The 19,160-nt window shown below is 35.1% G+C and overlaps 1 protein-coding gene across 5 annotated transcripts; it reads left to right on the forward strand.

Annotated features, from left to right (window-relative positions):
• Nucleotides 1-362: 362 nt before the first annotated feature.
• Nucleotides 363-18,923, forward strand: LOC135581668 (villin-5-like). 5 transcript variants are annotated; one of them, XM_065186228.1, is made up of 24 exons: nucleotides 363-485; nucleotides 1,513-1,645; nucleotides 3,276-3,375; nucleotides 5,528-5,596; nucleotides 5,703-5,945; nucleotides 6,020-6,197; nucleotides 6,260-6,392; nucleotides 6,554-6,716; nucleotides 6,797-6,944; nucleotides 7,050-7,150; nucleotides 7,295-7,450; nucleotides 12,426-12,494; nucleotides 12,577-12,645; nucleotides 12,746-12,883; nucleotides 13,676-13,804; nucleotides 14,721-14,868; nucleotides 14,983-14,993; nucleotides 15,133-15,273; nucleotides 15,379-15,504; nucleotides 15,753-15,818; nucleotides 17,603-17,915; nucleotides 17,991-18,205; nucleotides 18,278-18,482; nucleotides 18,573-18,921. In XM_065186228.1, the coding sequence occupies exons 2-23, from the start codon at nucleotides 1,590-1,592 to the stop codon at nucleotides 18,389-18,391; spliced, it is 2,886 nt and encodes a 961-aa protein (XP_065042300.1). In that variant the 5' UTR covers nucleotides 363-485; nucleotides 1,513-1,589; the 3' UTR covers nucleotides 18,392-18,482; nucleotides 18,573-18,921. The 5 variants fall into 5 exon arrangements, with proteins under 5 accessions (XP_065042300.1, XP_065042299.1, XP_065042302.1 ...); XM_065186227.1 differs by lacking the exon at nucleotides 363-485 and adding an exon at nucleotides 492-625; XM_065186229.1 differs by lacking the exon at nucleotides 363-485 and adding an exon at nucleotides 675-896.
• The last annotated feature ends 237 nt before the right edge of the window (nucleotides 18,924-19,160 follow it).

Here is a 19,160-nt window from a genome sequence, read left to right on the forward strand (position 1 = left end):
AGAGAAAAAAAGCCTCCACGTCCAATACGTTGCAAACTGTGATTGGAGAATAAAGATGAATCGTGTTCTAAGGCCATAAGAGAGGGATTTGGTCCACGGCCGAGGCCGTTGGTGTCTCCTCTTCCTCGGTTTGAACGGTTCCTACGACAATTCGCGCAACACGAAACACATTTCTCCCCATTCAATGACCACCACGTCGTCGCTCCGGCCCCAGCAACCCTGCGACGCGCTCCAACGAGCCACGTGGTAACCATGCATTGGTTCGTTATCAGAACCTTAACCTCCTGTAACATCGTCCTCAAATTTTCCCAGAAATATTAGGAACAAAGTAATAAAGATAATATTTATATCCAACGGTGAAAGACAAGTCCGGTTCTCATCATCGCCCGCATATTTCTTTTTCGCTTTATTATTTGATCCTTTCTTCTTTTTTGGATTTCGATCCGACCTTTTAGGGTTTTCCGAAGAAATCTTCTGAATCTGAGGTCAGCATCTCACGGTTGAAAGTGGGGCATGGTCTCCAGTTCCAACTCCCTTTCTTAGTTCTTCCTCTGATTATTTTATGCGGGGTATGGGTAGTTGTCGATGTCATCTCGTTAATCTGCAAGGGAGTATATTGAATAAGGTTTGTGTTGGGATTCTCGCGTTCCGTGCTTGCATCTTTTCTCTGTCTGTCTCGTTTTCGTTTAGCTCAGTGGGGGCCTTCAAATTGGTGTATTGTTTGTTTTTTTTTTTGTTGAAGTTTTTCATTGCATTCTGGTAATTCTGGTAAAATTTGACGTTATTGGTGCCGGAAATTGATCTGGTGTAGCAGTTCGTGATGTAAAAGTATTGGACTTTCTGTTTCTTGATCTTAAGCGTTTATGGGGAGGATGATTGGAAGCTGCCGAGAGTGTGTAATTCATGATTCGCATGTTTATGTCTCGAGTGATTAAAAATGGGATTCTTTGATGCAGAATTTGGGGTCGCTGTTACTGTCTTATGCATTGTTTTGGAACCTTAAATGGTGAATACAAACTCCTTATGGTTAAAGGTTCTTGAACTAATTATGAAATGCTGACAGATCTGTTGTTCATGGCCTTTTTTGTTTGAATGCTAACCTCTTTTGTTTTCTTCTGATGAAAGGTTAAATTTCCACTTCTGCTAAACATTTCCACCGTGGAAATGTGATTTATTACTTGCTAGGAGGTTATACTGGTGTCTCACGGTCCTGCTATGTTTCATGTGAATGCCAAAAAACTTAGAATGTCAACTTCAAGAAGCTCACAACATTCTTCCTCGTTGCGAAAGGAAGAAAAATTATTTTTGTGTTTTCTCTTCAGATTCCAACTTAATGTACATCCTCTGTTAACTTGTGGTTCGTCAAACAACTCCATGTTGTAATGCATATGAAGTCCATGCTGCACTTCTAAATTCCCTTTCTTGCATATCTTCCTATTGGTCAAATGTTTTTATCATTAGTGCTCTATCCAATTTTGGCTGCAAGTCCTGATTGTGCTGGTGTAATTTTAGGTTGATATCCAATTGTAGAGCTTTCGTGTGTCCACTTTGAAGCCAAATCATAAAGTGATTAGTTACACCAAAGAAATATGTCAGCATCAAGGAAGGACATGGACCCTGCTTTCCATGGTGCAGGAACAAAGGCGTATCCTTTACTTCGTTAGTCCTGGTGCCTTAGACAAGTATAAATACTTATGCTAATGGTTACAGAATATAACAATTTATCTGTCATCTTGTTTTCAATTTGTATATGCAAAAGCAAAGAAATATCTGATGATTGCTTGCTTGTATTCTCAGTATGAGTTAAAGACATTGCTGAATTGGTCTACAAGGTCAGACATGAGAAAAAAAATCTTTTAACCTTTTTCTGCAACTTGGAAATAGTTTTCAGCCAACATTTTTCACAAGGTTATAAAAACAAGTGTCATTAGCGGTTTATTCAAGTTTCTTATCTATAGTTTGTCCTACAACTGCAAGGATTAAGTTTTCACAGAATTCACCACCATCTAGCTTTTGTTTAAGAATTAAGGACAACTGAGTATACAAATTAGACTAATTTTAATGAATTCTCTTCACCTTTGTCCTTCTTTTGAAATAATAATAATAATAATAAAATAATAATTCTTGAAATATGCTTTTTTCCAAAATCATGAAAATTCTTCTCGTAGGTGACTCTTTCTAGAACTTTTGATGGTGGACTGAAAATTTGTTATTCTTTGCCCCCAAAATTCTCTCCTAGTGATTCACCTTAGTTCATACTAAAAATGTGTTGCCTAGATTAATCATATGCCTAAGCATTCCAATTGGAGCCACTTACTTTTTACCATTATAAGCATAGTTAACATTGAGAAGGAAATATGACAAGATCCTATGTGGCTATCAACCTGAGATCAATGGTCTAAGTTGGAATCGTAATCTTGGCTCTGCAAGTAATTTTCAAGAGATGCATGCTAGTTCATGGTAGAAGGCAAGGTTCTTAATTTCAGTCTATACCGATATATCAAGCCCTGATCAGTATGGTACATACCGATAGTACGTCAGGTCGTACCGACGGTATGCCCAAAAAGAGCTGAAAAACCTTCAAAAATACTTGGAGGTAACAGTCCAAAAATACCGGACTAGTATGCCTCAGTAATGGTCAAAATTCGGGGCATACTGACCGGTATACCTTAGAAACAATCGAAATCTGGGGGCGTACCGGTCAGTACGCTTCAGTTACAATCGAATTTCGATTGTTGTCACCCAGTACAGATCCCATATCACCCGATACGAGGTCAAAACACCAGTACTGCCCAGTAGAGGGTAGTCCATGTACCAGTATCCCCTCGAACTGGTATGTACCGCCCGTACCGAGTATTACACATCGAAATTGAGAACCCTGGTAGAAGGATCCACTTTAGTGGGACAATTTAAGCTCATGCCCATAGTAATCCTCTGAAATGTCCTAGGCTTAGAAATGTCAAGAGTAAAGGGAAATAACAAGCTTTTATCTTTATGAACAATCCAGAACTGAAGGGCCCAAGTGAGCTGAAATGCCATTAAAATTTAATTCCTAATTCTCCAACATATTTTGCATGAAGATGCACAATTACTTCTTTATGATAATCATTTATGTTGTCAGGAAGCTACCTAACAAAACTGTCCAGCTTGGGATGGGATATGGAAATCTCATTAATATAGCTTTTCTTCTTTGAGTCTAATATAGTAATATTTGTGTAGTTAACCTATCTCTTATGACTGCATGGCATACATTTATGTTCCTTGACAAGCCACAGTGGGATGGAAGTATGGCGAATTGAGAATTTTGCGGTTGTTCCTATCCCAAAATCTTTTCATGGAAAGTTCTTTACAGGGGATTCATATGTGATTTTGAAGGTACTATCTCAGATTTTCATTCCAAATGAATCTGTGAAATGTTCACTTGTTGCCCATCCTGTTCTTTAAGCACTCTGCTTTTCGCCTTATCCTATATGTCCACATGATTCTGTGATTAAATGTCCAGGAAATTCTTATTTTGTATTTTTACTATTTCTGCACTCTTAACCAAATCCTCTAATGTCTTAATGATCATATTCGCCTCTTATTTTAATTTTGAAGCATAAAAGGGGCTTTGCTGCAACTTCAACAAAGAGCTTTTTAAAATTTTTCTTCAGAATCACTTTCTGAGTTAATTGTTTATTCGTTGTTAAGGCAGGACAGTGCACAAATTCTTTCATCTTATTAATTCTACTCATTTTGTGCATTCTAATTTTAAATTAAGGTCTTGTCCATTAAATTGTAGTTTTGACCTGTTGAGGAAATTATGAAAGATTTAGGTGCTGCTGGTTTTTGTCGGTGAGCAGAAGTCCTTGTCGGTTGGATTGTCTTCGAATGCTGACATCCTTGCCAATGTAATTGGCTGTGTCATGGTCTGTAATTGATCATAAATTTAAGGGAATGAGGAGCACATAAGTTGTTGTGCGACGATAATCATTTCACACCATATTCAATTAAAAAAATCTCTAGTTTGCTTGCCAAAAGATTAGAGCTGCAAATAAGTCTGTCTTATCCACCTCTTTATTGGATAAAACTATGATATGTAAGAGGATCTTGTCTTGAAGCAAGATTCAATTCACGTGGTTTTAACAGGCTGCATTCAGTCATTTTGTGGTGGAAGTTCACAATGAAACTTAGAATGAACATTTTAACAAAATGCTCTTATGAGTACTTAAAATCTGGAAAGGTCATATAGAACACTGTTATGGATCAACAATTTGTTTTCAAGGTAGTAACTATAAAGCCATTTGGAGGAAGTTGTATCATGAGTACTTTATAGTTGACAAATTTATTTTTCTGAAGACCCATCACTGCCTTTTCACTTATAAATGACATGGAATTCACAAATGACTCTTCTAGTGAGAGACAAAAAGGGCAGAGGTAGAGGTAAATGATTATGCAGGTGGAGAGGTTAGTCAATGTGCAATAGGACAGGCACATGTATTTGTTCCTTGCCAATTAGTGCCAGAATGGATCAACTAACGATATTGTATAATGATATCTTAATAGCTTAGTCAATGTGCAATAGGACAGGCACATGTTTTCATTGACATCGTGTTTGAAGTTTCTAAATTTTCAAACATCGCACTAGAAGTTTTGAATTGGAGGATGCTGGGGATGGAACCATTCGTCATCATTCTTTGCTTCAATATTTATACTCACTTCTTGGATCTTCTAACTCTTCTTATGTTCGAAAATCTGATGAGAATGGTTAGAACACATAATCACTGAGTATGATGCTAGAGGGTATATGAAAATACAGTAAAGAGCACAGAACATATCATAGTGATTAACAAGTTACCAACTGCATCATTCCAGGTGTTATAAAGATGACAATATCACATTAAATTTCATATCATTCGTCAAGCAAGATGACATCAAGTTGGGGTAACTTACTATATCTTTGAAACTTTGAGATCCTTTTGTTGTAATGGCCCACTTAAGTCTTCCTTATTTTGCACTCAAGAAATAAGCACTTGCAGACAAGGGTAAAAATTATTTACTTCAGCAGTCCTTTGTTGGTTGATACACTGGATGAACCTTCATATCATTCATATTTTAATTATGTATTGAAGAATTATAACAGTGAACTAATAATATAGTACTTTTTATAATAATTTAGCTATAAGATATAACCCCTTATTATGTTGCTGCCCAACTTACATTGTTTCTTACATATTTTAATTTCACATGCTAATCCACTTCTCAAATTTATTACATCCATAGGGAAATAAATATTTGGTAAAAAGTAAAATTAGAGACAATGTGCATTCATCTGATACCTGATTATTTCTGATAAGTTATGTTTAGAGTCAACAGTGTTTGAGTAATAGACATGTAATATTTGATTCCTTATGTGCCTCTTGATGAATTTCTCTTTACGTGGCATAACTTGAATTTTTTGGTAATTATGTTATATATTTGTTTGTGGTTTGTTTCAGTCATTTCTGTTCTGTTATACATTTGCTTCTGAATTTTCTTCTTTCTGCAGACGTCTTCCCTGAAAAATGGTGCTTTGCATCACGATATCCATTATTGGCTTGGTAAAGATACTACTCAGGTTAGGCTGTCAGAGTTTCAGTGCATAATTCCATTTAGTTGTCTCCCTTGTGAAATAATGTGTAATATGTACAGTTTGATTTTGATATTTATTTGAAAATGAATAGGATGAAGCTGCGACTGCTGCCATCAAGACTATTGAGCTTGATACAGTTCTTGGTGGACGTGCTGTTCAGTATCGTGAGGTACAAGGAAACGAGACAAAGAAATTCCTGTCTTACTTTAGACCATGTATCATTCCACAACAAGGTGGAGTGGCATCTGGATTTAGGCATGCTGATGTAAATGAGCATGAGCATGAGACTCGTCTATATCTCTGCAAAGGGAAACATGTTGTCCACATAAAAGAGGTATTTAAATCGTCAAAGGTACCAGGACAATTATCAGCCATGACTTTCTCAAGCTTGCTCTTCATTATATCCAGGTTCCTTTTGTGCGGTCATCCCTCAATCATGATGGTATATTCATTCTGGACACAAGATCAAAGATTTTTCAGTTTAATGGATCCAACTCAACCATTCAAGAAAGAGCTAAAGCTCTTGAGGTGGTCCAACATATAAAAGATACTTTTCACGATGGAAAGTGTGAGGTAGCAGCTATTGGTAAGTTCTTAGACTCGAACAACTTATCAAGAAATGCTGATCTGACTAGTGGTTATTTATAGAGGATGGCAAGTTGATGGCTGATGCTGATGCTGGAGAATTCTGGGGCTTGTTTGGTGGCTTTGCTCCTCTTCCTAGAAAGGTATCTTCCGAGGAAGCAAGAGATGTGGATACCATTTCTGTGAAATTACTTTGGTAAGTTTTATTGATTAGTTTGTATTTAAATTGTCTTAACTCTCTGAATCTGGATCTTAAAACATTTTCCTGAAGGTTTTTCTAATAGACTATGGTTACTTTAGTTTCTTATATAATCTGTTTGACTTTGTTTCTAATAGAATCAGTTTGACTTTGTTAAGTGTTGAGAATGGGCAGCCAACACCTGTTGATGCTGATTCATTGACAAGAGAGTTGCTAAACACAAATAAGTGTTACTTGCTGGATTGTGGTATTGAAGTCTGTGTGTGGATTGGCAGAAATACATCACTTGAGGAAAGGAAAATTGCAAGTGCTGCTGCGGAAGTAACAGCTCAAACTTGCCTTTAAGAGCTTTTTTATTTCCTCATTTTCTATTGATACATTTTTGTGTATATATTATGCAGGAATTAATTAGTGGACCTGACAGACAAAAATGTCATGTAATTCGTGTTGTTGAAGGATTTGAGACTGTCATGTTTCGTTCAAAATTTGATACATGGCCACAGACAGCTGGTGCAGCTGCTTCTGAAGATGGTAGAGTTAAGGTTGCTGGTAAGACTTCAAATAAGTTATAAAATCATTAGATAATGTCCTTAACTCTTCTATAGAATGTGTCAAAATACTAATTCCTAAGGTTGTGTGCTCTATGCCATATAGCCCTTTTAAAGCGCCAGGGGTTGAATGTGGAGGGTCTTACAAAGTCTGATACTTCAAAGGAAGAGCCTCAGCCATACATTGATTGCACAGGCGATTTACAGGTACTGTTGTAATTTTCTCCCTGTTTTAGCTGATGCTGGTACTGTAAAGATTATCCATAATTTAGTTTGTTTGCCTTAATTTTCTCAGAAGAATATATCATTAGAGAGGCATATAAAATTGTTTTTTTTTTCTTCGTTGAACAGGTTTGGCATGTAAATGGTGATGAGAAAGTGCTTCTTGCATCTTCTGATCAGACAAAATTTTACAGTGGAAATTGCTATATCTTCCAGTATACATATTCTGGTGAAGATAAAGAGGAATATCTAATTGGTACTTGGTTTGGGACGAAGAGTGTTGAGGTAACTAGCTCATTCTTTTGGCTTGTTTAGTTTTTACTTAGGACATTAAGTCCTCGCAGCAAAGATATTTTTTTAAAAAAGGAAGTTGCAAATGGATGAGCTAAAAAAAAGGAAATTATACAAGATTTTTTACTTATGAATTTAAAGAGATTCTCCAAAGAATAAAAGAAAAGATAATAGCTCGTATTGTCAATAAAGGGTGAGCATTGGATCAATATGGTTGCTTCTTGCAACACAGGTGACTAGGGCTTTAGTCATGTAATTAGCCTCTTCGGTAAGGATGTGTACATTTACTATTACGGACATGAATTGTTGGGAGTCTCATATGCTGGGTCATGCCCTTTTGAGTTTGTATCATCAGTGGTGGGAAAACATGGCAAAAAATGGAAACCTATTATCTCCAATCTCTGGCCACTTTTCAGTGAATTTCTAGTGGCATGATAAGTATTGCACAGGCTCCTTGCTGACAGGCTTAATGTTGTTAATTTCAAACATATTGATAGGAGCTATGACTATGTAGCTCATAGAGAAGCTAATCTAGGCAGGATACAGAATGTACCTCATCTTTTTGGTTCTCTGGATGTCCACAGGATGTTCCCTCATGTTGATTCTGAAGTTTAGAGATAGATGACTATTTTAAGAAAATAAGTATTGCACAGACTGAAGTGAACATGTAATTGATGGATCATTGAGAGACCTATGAAGATTAGGCTTTTACCAGAGTTTTGAATTTCTGACCATTTGTTGATGAAGCTTGGGTACAAAGACAGGAAGGGAGTGGAGTAGGTTGGTAGATTTGCTGCACATGACCAGTAATTCGCTGGACAGAGGTTTTACGGGCTGCATGTGCTCAGATCGTGACATCTGATGCAGCAGCAAATTGGGGGTAAGAAAATTTAAACCTTCAGGGATCAATCAAAAGTTAAACTTCCTTGTACAGCCTGAATCAGGCAGGTCTGCAAGTCGATCAGCAGCAGATGGATATTACTGGTAATGAGGATATGTAACTATTTGGTGTCAAGGTGCACTTGAGCTGCTTATATATTTTGAAACTAGGCAATCAATTAATCTGGGCTCGTGTGAAAGTTTTTAGATATATATTGACGCTGCTATAGATTGACAAGGTCACATTCTGTTTCTTGAAGAAGTTTAATTAGTTTAACCATGTTATTGTTCATTTCTGAATCACTAGTAAATTGGAAGTTCTTCATTGTGATAGCAAAATCTTTGAAAATTCTTCAAAGATTGATCTAAAGCTGGCGGTTGTCAGATGATACTTATCAATCCTGTGACTATAATTTGATCTATCTAGACAGCCTAATATTTATGCATTCACTTGTGCTAGTTAAAGTCATTGACCTCTTATCTTTTTTCTTCAGCAGCATGAAAATTGTAAATTTGGAAAGATTTGCTAAATTCTCTTATACATTCCTCGTTAAGGCAAGTGAAGTTTCTAGAACTAGTCATTGTATACTTGGCAAATTTAGATGCCACTTAAGTCTAAATTTAAAAGATTAGAGTGCTTACTCCCATATCGGATTAAATATACAATTAGAAGTAAGGTTTGACATATCGAAGTGTACCGCTCGGTACGAGCGATACATACCGATTTGATAGAGGATTGGCACGGGCAGTACATTGGTACACCCCAGTGTACCATGTGTCGGTATGCTCGTTATAGCTCGGTACAACTCAGTACTTATCGTACCGACAATTGGTTGCCAGGTTGGTATACCGATACGGACCAGTAATGCGAACCATGATTAGAAGTTCCCTCCTTGAAAGGTGTTTGTGGTGTAGTGTAAGACTCAGTTGACTTGTATGATGGTGGTCTTCCTTTGGCATTATCATATTGTTTCTGCTTGTTATTTGCCTTTGGAAACTATGGGAAAGAGTTATTAAAAGTAGGATAAGGTTTGAAACAAAAATCTCTAAAAATCAATTTGGTTTTATGCCCGAAAGATCAACCATAGAAGCTATTTATTTATCAAGATAATTAATGGAAAAGTATAGGGAGAAAAAAAAATTGTATATGGTTTTTATTAACTTAGAGAAAGTTTATGATAGTGTTCCTATAGATTTATTATAATGAGTTTTAGAAAAAAAAGATATATCCACTAATTATATTGATGTTATTAAAGATATGTATGATAATATAACTACTAATATTAAAGCTATAAGGAGTATGTCTAGTGAGTTTTTTGTTAACATAAGTTTACATCAATGATCCGTGTTAAGCCCCAACTTTTTCACATTGATAATGGATGAGTTTACTAGTCACTTACATGATGACCTCTCTAGTATATGTTATTTGTTGATGACATAGTGATGAGAACCTAAGTAAAATTAATTATAAACTTCAGCTATAGAGGTAAGTCTTAAAAACTAAATATTTTAAATTAAGTAGGACTAAAACTGAATATATAAAATATAATTTTAGTGATTTTAGAAATAAACAAGAAAATATAGTTAAGTTGGATGGATAAGAAGTCCATTCGAGTAAAAGCTTTAGGTATTTTGAATCAATTAATTAATAAGATGGAGAGATCGATGAATATATTATTCATAGAGTAAAAACAAGATGGCTAAAATAGCGAAGGGCATCAGGAGTCTTGTGTGACCATCGGATACCTTTAAAATTAAAAGAATAATTTTATAAGATAATTGTGAGACCAACAATGTTTTATGGATCTGAATGTTGAAAAGTTAAGAAGCAATATATACAAAATGTTTGTATTACTGAGATGAGAATATTAAGATGAATGTATGAAATTACTAGGAATGATAGGAAAAGAAATATTTTTATTTGTAAACAACTAGGTATCGTTTTTATAAAATATAAGAAGGCAGAAAATCGTTTAAGATGGTATGAGCATATGTTTAGAAAACCTCAGAATCCGATAGTCAGAAGAGATGAAATAATTAATGTTATGAGTATGTGTTTAGAAAACCTCTGGATGCGATAGTCAGATGATGTGAAATGATTAATGTTAGTGGTGCAAGGAGAGATAAAGAATGATCGAAAAAGACTTTAATATAAATTATAAATAAAAATTTAATTAATCTGAACTTAACTAAATATATGACTTTTTATATATTTCTATGGCGGCAAAAGATCCATGTTTGACCCTAAATTATTGGGACTTACGGCTTTATTGTTGTTATTGTATTTGCCCTTAGAGATTTCACACTATTAAAATTAAGATATGTTTTGAATAAGGAAGGAAGAAAAATGGAGGTTCACAAAGTATTGTATCCATGTGAGATTTCCATTGCAGAAAGTGAAAATAGCATAGAATTATTTATCCTCTTTATTCCAGTACCTCTCTGTACAGTTCTGTTCTCTAATGTGTTTTTCCTTTATTTCACTGTTTTTCCCAACTTTATTTACTCTATGAATTTGATCTCCAAGTCTTTTGTCCAGATTTTATAATGAAAATCTGCAATCTACTTAGTAATTATATCCACTATTTGCTTCAAAGGTATTTATTCATTGACACTCCAGTTTTGTTCGCTTCTATGAAGGACCAATAACCCACCTAAAAAGTAATAGAAATTTCCTATTCTAACCAGGGTTGGGTTTTCATATCTCATTGAACAAATTTGTAAAACTTACAATGATACAGATTGAAATAGCCTGTCTGAACATGCTATAGAAGTTTCTTATGTGATTTAAGGACAGTGAACTGTCTTTGACATCAAGTTTGTAGATCATGCGAAAGCTATTTTAGTATTGATACAGTTCATTTGCAATGTGTATAAGAATTTTGGCACTAACAATGGGCATTAAAACTCTATATCTAGATAGCTGCTCTTGTTTTATGAAATGGATGAATCTTGGAGCCAGTAAAGAACCAATGGATGGTGAAGTTTAACTAGATGTTCCTAGAATTAGTGTAAGACGATTGTTCATGGAAAAAACGTAGGACTTCTTTGCATTGTTCATGTAAAAAATGTAGGTGCTTGAGCTAACATTTGGGTGCTAAGCAAGTCACATGAGAGCTGGATAATATCTATGAACACATCATTTCAAGTAATGAAAATGTTAATATATATGTGCACAGGTATGTTAATATTCCAAATAGAGTATAAAACCTCCATAACTTATATGCATTAATCAACCTAAAAACATGGAGTGGCTTCATATGAGTTTGCCTTTTGGATTATCCTGTATAGGCTATTGTCTTGTTTTTAGACAGTCCCTGCAGACACATGATATTTTACAACCATGCAGCTTTGTTTTTCAGTGACCATGAGGCATCAAAGAAGAGCCCTAGAAATCATACAAAGTTGAATTACTTCAAATTGGTCTATAATGGTGGCTAGTGGGATTTGGCTTTATATAGAATAGTACTTCTGCCCTTTTGTTTCTGAAGTGCAAGGTGGTCTAATCAGCTCAACATGGAGAGGATTAAAGAAGAAATGACACTCTCTTGATAAGTTTTCAAAATCTCCTAGTTTTTCATAGAATCCTCTCAATAGATAGGATTAAAGAAGAAATGCACAGTCCCCTAGGGCTTCATAGTTTTTCTTTACTAGTCATTAGACAAGAAAGGGAGTATTCTGCTATATCTAAATTATTCTTTCTCTTGATCTATGTTATTTAAATGATTCCTTCTCATCTTGATTTATGATATTTAAATGATTTTTTTTTATTTTTCATTTTTCATTTAGCAAATACTTTTATGATTTCAATAAAGGTACCAACAGTGCATAATATTCTTTGGTCTTTGTAAACATATGTTTGACATAGAAATTTTTAGTGCCCCACATATGGTGTTAGAGTTAACTATGGGAGATCTGAAGTATGGACTATTCTGTGTATTAAACAGATCTGTCACCCTCAAGAGTGAAATGGCTAGGAGGTTTTGCCTTAAAAATATTACTAAAGATGCTAGATATTCTATACTTGAAGCAATCAAAGTTTTGGTGTATCTGTACTTAAAATATTCTATACTAAATAATCTAAATACAGGATGAGAGAGCTTCAGCTATATCCCTCTCTGGAAAGATGGTTGAAGCCTTGAAGTCACAGGCTGTTCAGGTATATAGCATTTTCTCTTGTTGTTTACTTTCTGTTTTCTTTCTTTAGTTTGTTGATTAATGTCTTCTGTCTGCATTTTCAGACTCGTCTTTATGAAGGAAAAGAACCTATTCAATTCTTTTCAATCTTCCAGATCTTTATTGTTTTTAAGGTTTCTTCTATATACTACTGAAATCGTTGGTGCAGAATATGCTCGTTCTTTGGTGCTGAAAATTTTCAGTTCTACTAAACACTTCCATTTGCAACATCAGGGTGGGTTGAGTTCTGGATATAAGAGATTTATCACGGAGAATAGCACTGCTGATGAGACATATTCAGAAGATGGTCTTGCACTTTTTCGAGTTCAAGGTTCTGGACCAGATAACATGCAAGCAATTCAAGTTGAGCCGGTAAATGCTTCTTGTCAATCTTAGCTTCGAAATTCTACATGAATTAAAAGCAAAAATCTCTTGTTTTGTGGTTTTTTGTTGACGACCTATGAGGACTGATGATTAGTGCTATTGATGCAATGTCAAATGATAAGTCATATGGTTGGTTGAGGCTTAATGGAAGTTATAGTTTGTAGTAATGAAGATTGAAGTGATCTCTAAGGTCGATATGCTTTGTTGTCTTCTACAAACAATGAAGCTTAATGCAACTTATTTTTTCTGACAAACAATGAAGGTTAATGCAACTTATTTTTTCTGGATCCACCCATGCACCTCTAAACAAGGCAAATTCAGCCTGCATATCCCATATATATTATAGGAACATGTACATCAAGTAACCAAAATAATCTACAACATCAAAATTATATCTACTTGACATGTGCACAAGGTACAAGATCAGCAAGTCAATCTTGTCATGGTTAGGTGAAAATCCCTCCTCTTGACCTCTTTAAATTCTTCATGCATTGGTAAGGCAGAATATATTTGATGCCAGAACAGGAGTAATGAAAGCTCTTGCATAAAAAAGAGACCCAGTATCAGTTCTTACTGAAACAGATCTTCCATCTCCTACCCTATCCATCAAGTCCAAGGATCTCTTAGTGTTACGGTTGGATCCCTGCAGTCCACTTACTACAATGACCTAAATGCTATCTTGTAGATTGCTATTTATTTTACAGGAAGTTGTATATGTATTTACCATAGCTTTAATCAAGTGATGGCACCACGACTAATTATTTGTGGTGCTTTAATCAGGTGGCATCTTCCTTGAATTCATCTTACTGTTACATATTGCATAATGATACAACAGTTTTTACATGGTCTGGAAGTCTTACTACCTCAGAGGATCAAGATCTTGTCGAGAGACTGCTAGATCAAATAAAGGTTTGTCAATCATCTTAGAATATCCAAAATTTCCATGACAACTACTAGCTCCATTTGTAAAGAGCTCAGTTATTGCTTCTTTACCTCTTTACATTTTCTTCTAGTAAAAGTAATGTTGATTCTATTTGAATATTTATTTGAGCATGCAAGTTTCTTTTTGCCTAGCACGAGCCTTTCACATGCTATCACTTTGCAATTTATATCATTTTAAGATTGACTTGTAAGTGTCTCAGATTTACATCTCTCTTAGCACCCATTGATGAGTTAGTCTTTATTGGATTAGAAGTTTAGGTCAAGATACCCAACTCAAATAAAAAAAAAGGGGAAGGAGCAGATAAAAGCAAAAGGAAAACTAACGGTTACAATGGAAAAAAAAAGAAAAGAAAAGAACAGGAGGTCCAGTTACTGTGCAATAAAGAGATCATGGTGGCCTCCAAAACACAGTGACATATGGTCTTTAATGTGCAGTTGAAAGCATAAATTTCTTACCTCTTTCTCATATGGTGTCTTTGGTCTTCCTTGAAAATTGTTAATGCTTTCTCTAACATAAGATAAGCTTGAACTGCAAACGAAAGTATAAATCTCCCAACCTCCCAGATGGCCCGACATCAGGTTGAACTGATCAATCTTGAATAGGAACCGGTTCCAAATTATCAGGGAATGACAACATGATGGCATCTGTTTGACAAAATCTTCTCTTTCCTTATGTATCCATCTATGATGGATAAAGGCTTGGAGGCTCACAATTTTATCATCAATTATAATATAAAGCAGAAGACAAAAAAATTACAGTCTCATGTATATAAAATATTGCTGATATTACATTTTCAGTAAATTACCATGGAATCTGAATCTTGTATCCTCTTTCCTGATTTATTGGATATAATGATGCCAAATAAGTTTGCCATATTTACAGCCAAATATTCAGTACAAACCACAAAAGGAAGGGACAGAAACTGAACAGTTTTGGGGTTTACTAGGAGGTAGATGTGACTATTCCAATCAAAAGATTGTCAAGGAACCAGAAAATGATCCTCACCTATTTTATTGTGATTTTTCAAAAGGTACGTGTTAAAGGAATCCATTTTCCACTCTTTACTATGGCATTTTGTTTGTTAGATTGTGATAGTTGCTAAAATATTGTGTTTTGTTTCCATCATGCAAATGCTGGCATGCAGACAATTTAAAGGTATGTGATAGAAAATTCCTTTCATCTCATTAAATATTATTCTTCAACACCTCAGATAAATTATACATAAACTATGGAGAGTCTTCTCTTTGTTTGTTACAATTTTAGCTTGTTTTCAACTAACAACATAAAGTTTCAGGTTACAGAAATATTTAATTTTACCCAAGATGATCTGATGACAGAAGATGTATATATCCTCGACTGTCATTCTGACATCTTCGTTTGGATTGGACAAAAGGTGGACACAAAGATAAGATCACAAGCTCTAAAAATAGGAGAGGTATAAAATAGTATGTGCTTTTTAGAAGCATGCATGTACCATCTTTTGATTGTTCCATACAAGAATAATTTGGTTCCTTGTATATGTATTTGTGATTCTTGCCAGGAATTTCTTGAACATGATTTTCTTCTTGAGAAAATATCTCGAGAAACTTCGATATTCATAGTCACAGAAGGAAATGAGCCACCATTCTTCACTCGTTTCTTCACATGGGACTCTGCAAAATCAGCTGTAAGCATTTGAGTATGCAATCATTTTTTCTCCTTTTTTTTTTTGTTACAAATACAAAAGCATAACTTTTTACAGAACAGGTTTTCATCTTCTGTTTCTTATAGTAACCAAATAAATGATTTTATTGTTAATCATAGCAGGCATGGATTTTGTAACCATCAAAGCAATTTAAAGTGGAATATTCTGGCAAGAGTTTCATAAGAGTTTATTCTTATTCTGAGGATCTTTAACTTGTACTTTGACTGCAGATGCATGGTAATTCCTACCAGAGGAAGCTTGCCATAGTGAAAACTGGAGTCACTCGACCTATTGAGGTAAGATAAGATCTATAATTATTCAATCTTGTTCGGTAGGCCAAATCAGATGGATTGTTGTTTTTTCTCTTATTATTTTCTAGAATTCCCTAAAGTTCCATGGAAGCTTAATAAGAGATCATCAGACTCAAAATATCATAATTAATAGAAAATGCATGGCTAGATCAATATGCTAGTTTGTGTCTTGCCTTGTGACGCTAACCTAGTTGTGATTTTATTTTTCTTTGAGATTGAATGTGTTCGTATGCTTTTTTTTAGTTTATTTTTACAACAGTAAATCATAGATTAGGATTCTGTTTATAATTTTTTGATATGATCCACTGTATTTTCAAAATCTAAGCTCAGTGTTTAGCTGAATCTATCCAATTGAGTACATGGACCTAGACCAATTTTCATCAAAGGGTGTCTTGTATCATCAGATTAAACACTTATCTGTTTTTCTGTGATACATCCACACATCAGATTGTCTCATTTTTTAGAACTTCAAAACCAATTATGATTTTCTCCAAGCAACCAACTCAGTAGTCTATCATACCAGGCAACAAAATCAAGCCATATAATATTATTAGCTTATAGGTACTCGAGTATTCCATTTTTCATTATTGCAATCATATATCTTGTATTATCTGAGCAGTGATCATATAATTTTGCTTCATTGTTTTCCTTCTTTTTGTGCAAGCTAGGATTTCGCATGCCACACGCAGTTGCTTTTCTAGAAATGATCAAACTGTAGCAATTTATGCTCCCATCTGACAGTTCAGCTTTAGTTGATGTATTTGGAACAATTAAGGACAGTATTGTCAGAATTTGGTCTGCCCATGCTTATAAAATTTAAAAAACTCCAGGTTGGATGTGATGCAAAATATTTAACCTGGACATCAATGGGAAATGGTGAGTAAAATCTAAGTAGCACAATTGACTTAGGCCAGTCCATGAGTCCAACAGCTGATATACCAAAGATGACCTGTGGACTGTTTTATGGAATTTGCACAATTAAGGAATTTGTGGAAAAGCCGTACTGCTTCAAATGCATACTCCTACGATGCATGGAAAGTTTGCATGCACTTTATGGTTGCCTTCTGGATCTTATTCTTAAATCATGATATAACTACAAGTGAGAAGTCATCAAAAGTCATATAGAAGATTCTTTTCTCCACCAAGCCATCCAAACCTATTTTTGTCAAGAAAAAACCTTTTACTATCAAATCTCTTTTACCTTTGCAATCTTCAGTGAAGCTATTTAATAGAAAATGTGAGATAGGTTGCTAGCAAGAGCATCAACTGAGCTCTTATGGCATAAATGATAAGTCAAACTTGTTACTCCGATGTTGGGGGTGAGCTTTGTCACCACAGTTGGTTGCTTATCTGCAACCTGGTTAATTAGTGACAGAACAGCCTCTTCACTTATAAGGATAAGGCTGCATACATTAGTACTCACCAGATCGCATATTAGCAAGGGCTTCATGCATTATACAATCTTTTTTATCACTTGGGCTTATTATGTATACAATGTTCTAGAAGCACAAGAAGCCAATAGTATGTTTCAAATATATGTTTTGTAAGATGAGATGCCTCTTTGATTGTCTGATGCTCAATGGGATGATTCTTAGATATTTAGATTCAATGATAACCTAGCTAACAGTTTGAGTTTCTAAGTTTGTTGAAGTCATGTAGTTATGATGTGAATTTTATAACAAGTCGGTCTTCATCTCCAACTATCCTTACACACTTTTCTTTGTGAAGGTAGTAAAGTGGGGTGTTAATTTTAGATGTTAATGTTTCAGAAGCCAAAACGGCGTGTACCGACATCTGGTGGAAGAAGTGTAACAGATAAATCTCAGCGTTCCAGAAGCATGTCCTTTAGCCCAGACAATGTTCGTGCAAGAGGAAGATCTCCAGCTTTCAGTGCGTTAGCAGCGAACTTTGAGAATCCAAATTCCAGGAATCTTTCAACCCCTCCTCCAGCTGTTACCAGACTTTATCCAAAGTCTACAATCCCAGATTCTGTAAAACCAGTACCACGTTCAGCAGCAATTGCTGCTTTAACTGCATCTTTTGAATCTGCAAAGGAAAGTGTTGAATCAAAGTCATCCAGAGGTATGTGGCTGAGGTCTCCTGGATCTTAAAGATCTCAATTTTCCCAAAGAGAGTATTGACTTCATTTATCTTCAGGAGATGTGAAATCCAAGGTTGCTCAAGAAAGCATGGAGGCCAATTCTAATGAGAATCCAATTTCAGCGAGTGGGAGAAACGATGACCTCACCATTAAAGAAGAGATGAATGAGGGGGAAGATGAAGATGATGGAGGGCTTCCTATATTTCCTTATGAACACCTAACGACATCGTCCAGCGATCCTGTTACCGACATTGATATAACCAAGAGAGAGGTATATCACTATACTGTTTGCATGCCAAAGCCTCATTCATGTCTCAGATTCTGTATATTGTTCATGTTGCAGGCTTACTTATCTTCAGTAGAGTTCAAAGAGAAATTTGGCATGAAAAAGAGTGCCTTTTATGACCTACCAAAATGGAAGCAGAATAAGCTTAAGATGGCAGTTCATCTATTTTAATTCTTCCATCTGCATTCAGTTCTCACGACATGTTGAAACCTCAGAAGAGTACATTGGCTTTGTGTTCTTACACACCCACATGCACTTGCGGGTATGCCTTTCTTTAGAGAATTTACGTGTAATTAGCCCCATTAAGTGATTTATTTCCCCCGGTTTCACTATCTCTTGTTCTCTTTTGCAGTGGAAACCTATCAGCAATAGGCTGTTCAAGTGCTTTCTCAGCTGCTTCTTGATTTAGATAGTTTATGAGATTTTGCCGTTGGCATAGATTTGTTTATTCCTTTTTTGGGTCAAAAATTGTCTTCTCAGCTTTATTTTTTTTTCATAATATGTATCTTTCATTTATTAGAGATAAAGGCAGTGAGCTGACCAAACTTTTATAGATTGTAATTTTTTTATGGTATGACCGAAAACATCTTATGAGGAATGAAATAAATGTTTTTTGGTTGGTGGTGACAGAAGTGTCAATAGTAGTATCATTGCATTTGGTAGGTTTATATGGTTATCCAAATCAACAAATATGCATCCAAATACTTTGAGAAAAAAGGGTGGCTACTTTCTTTTATATTTTGCTGCATGTGGATCCTTAAACCCTATTCTTACAATTCTTAGAAATTTTGTGCTAAGTATGCCATGAATTTGGTTTTTAATATACAAAACTTGGTCTAAACATATATGTTCAGTAATATGATCCATAATTCTTGATCAAGGCCCTTGAACACTCAGAATCTGTGAGAGTTATCTTAATAGAAGTTCTTGATGCTCTGTT

This window comes from Musa acuminata, chromosome BXJ1-6 (assembly GCF_036884655.1).
Source record: "Musa acuminata AAA Group cultivar baxijiao chromosome BXJ1-6, Cavendish_Baxijiao_AAA, whole genome shotgun sequence".
NCBI lineage: Eukaryota > Viridiplantae > Streptophyta > Magnoliopsida > Zingiberales > Musaceae > Musa > Musa acuminata.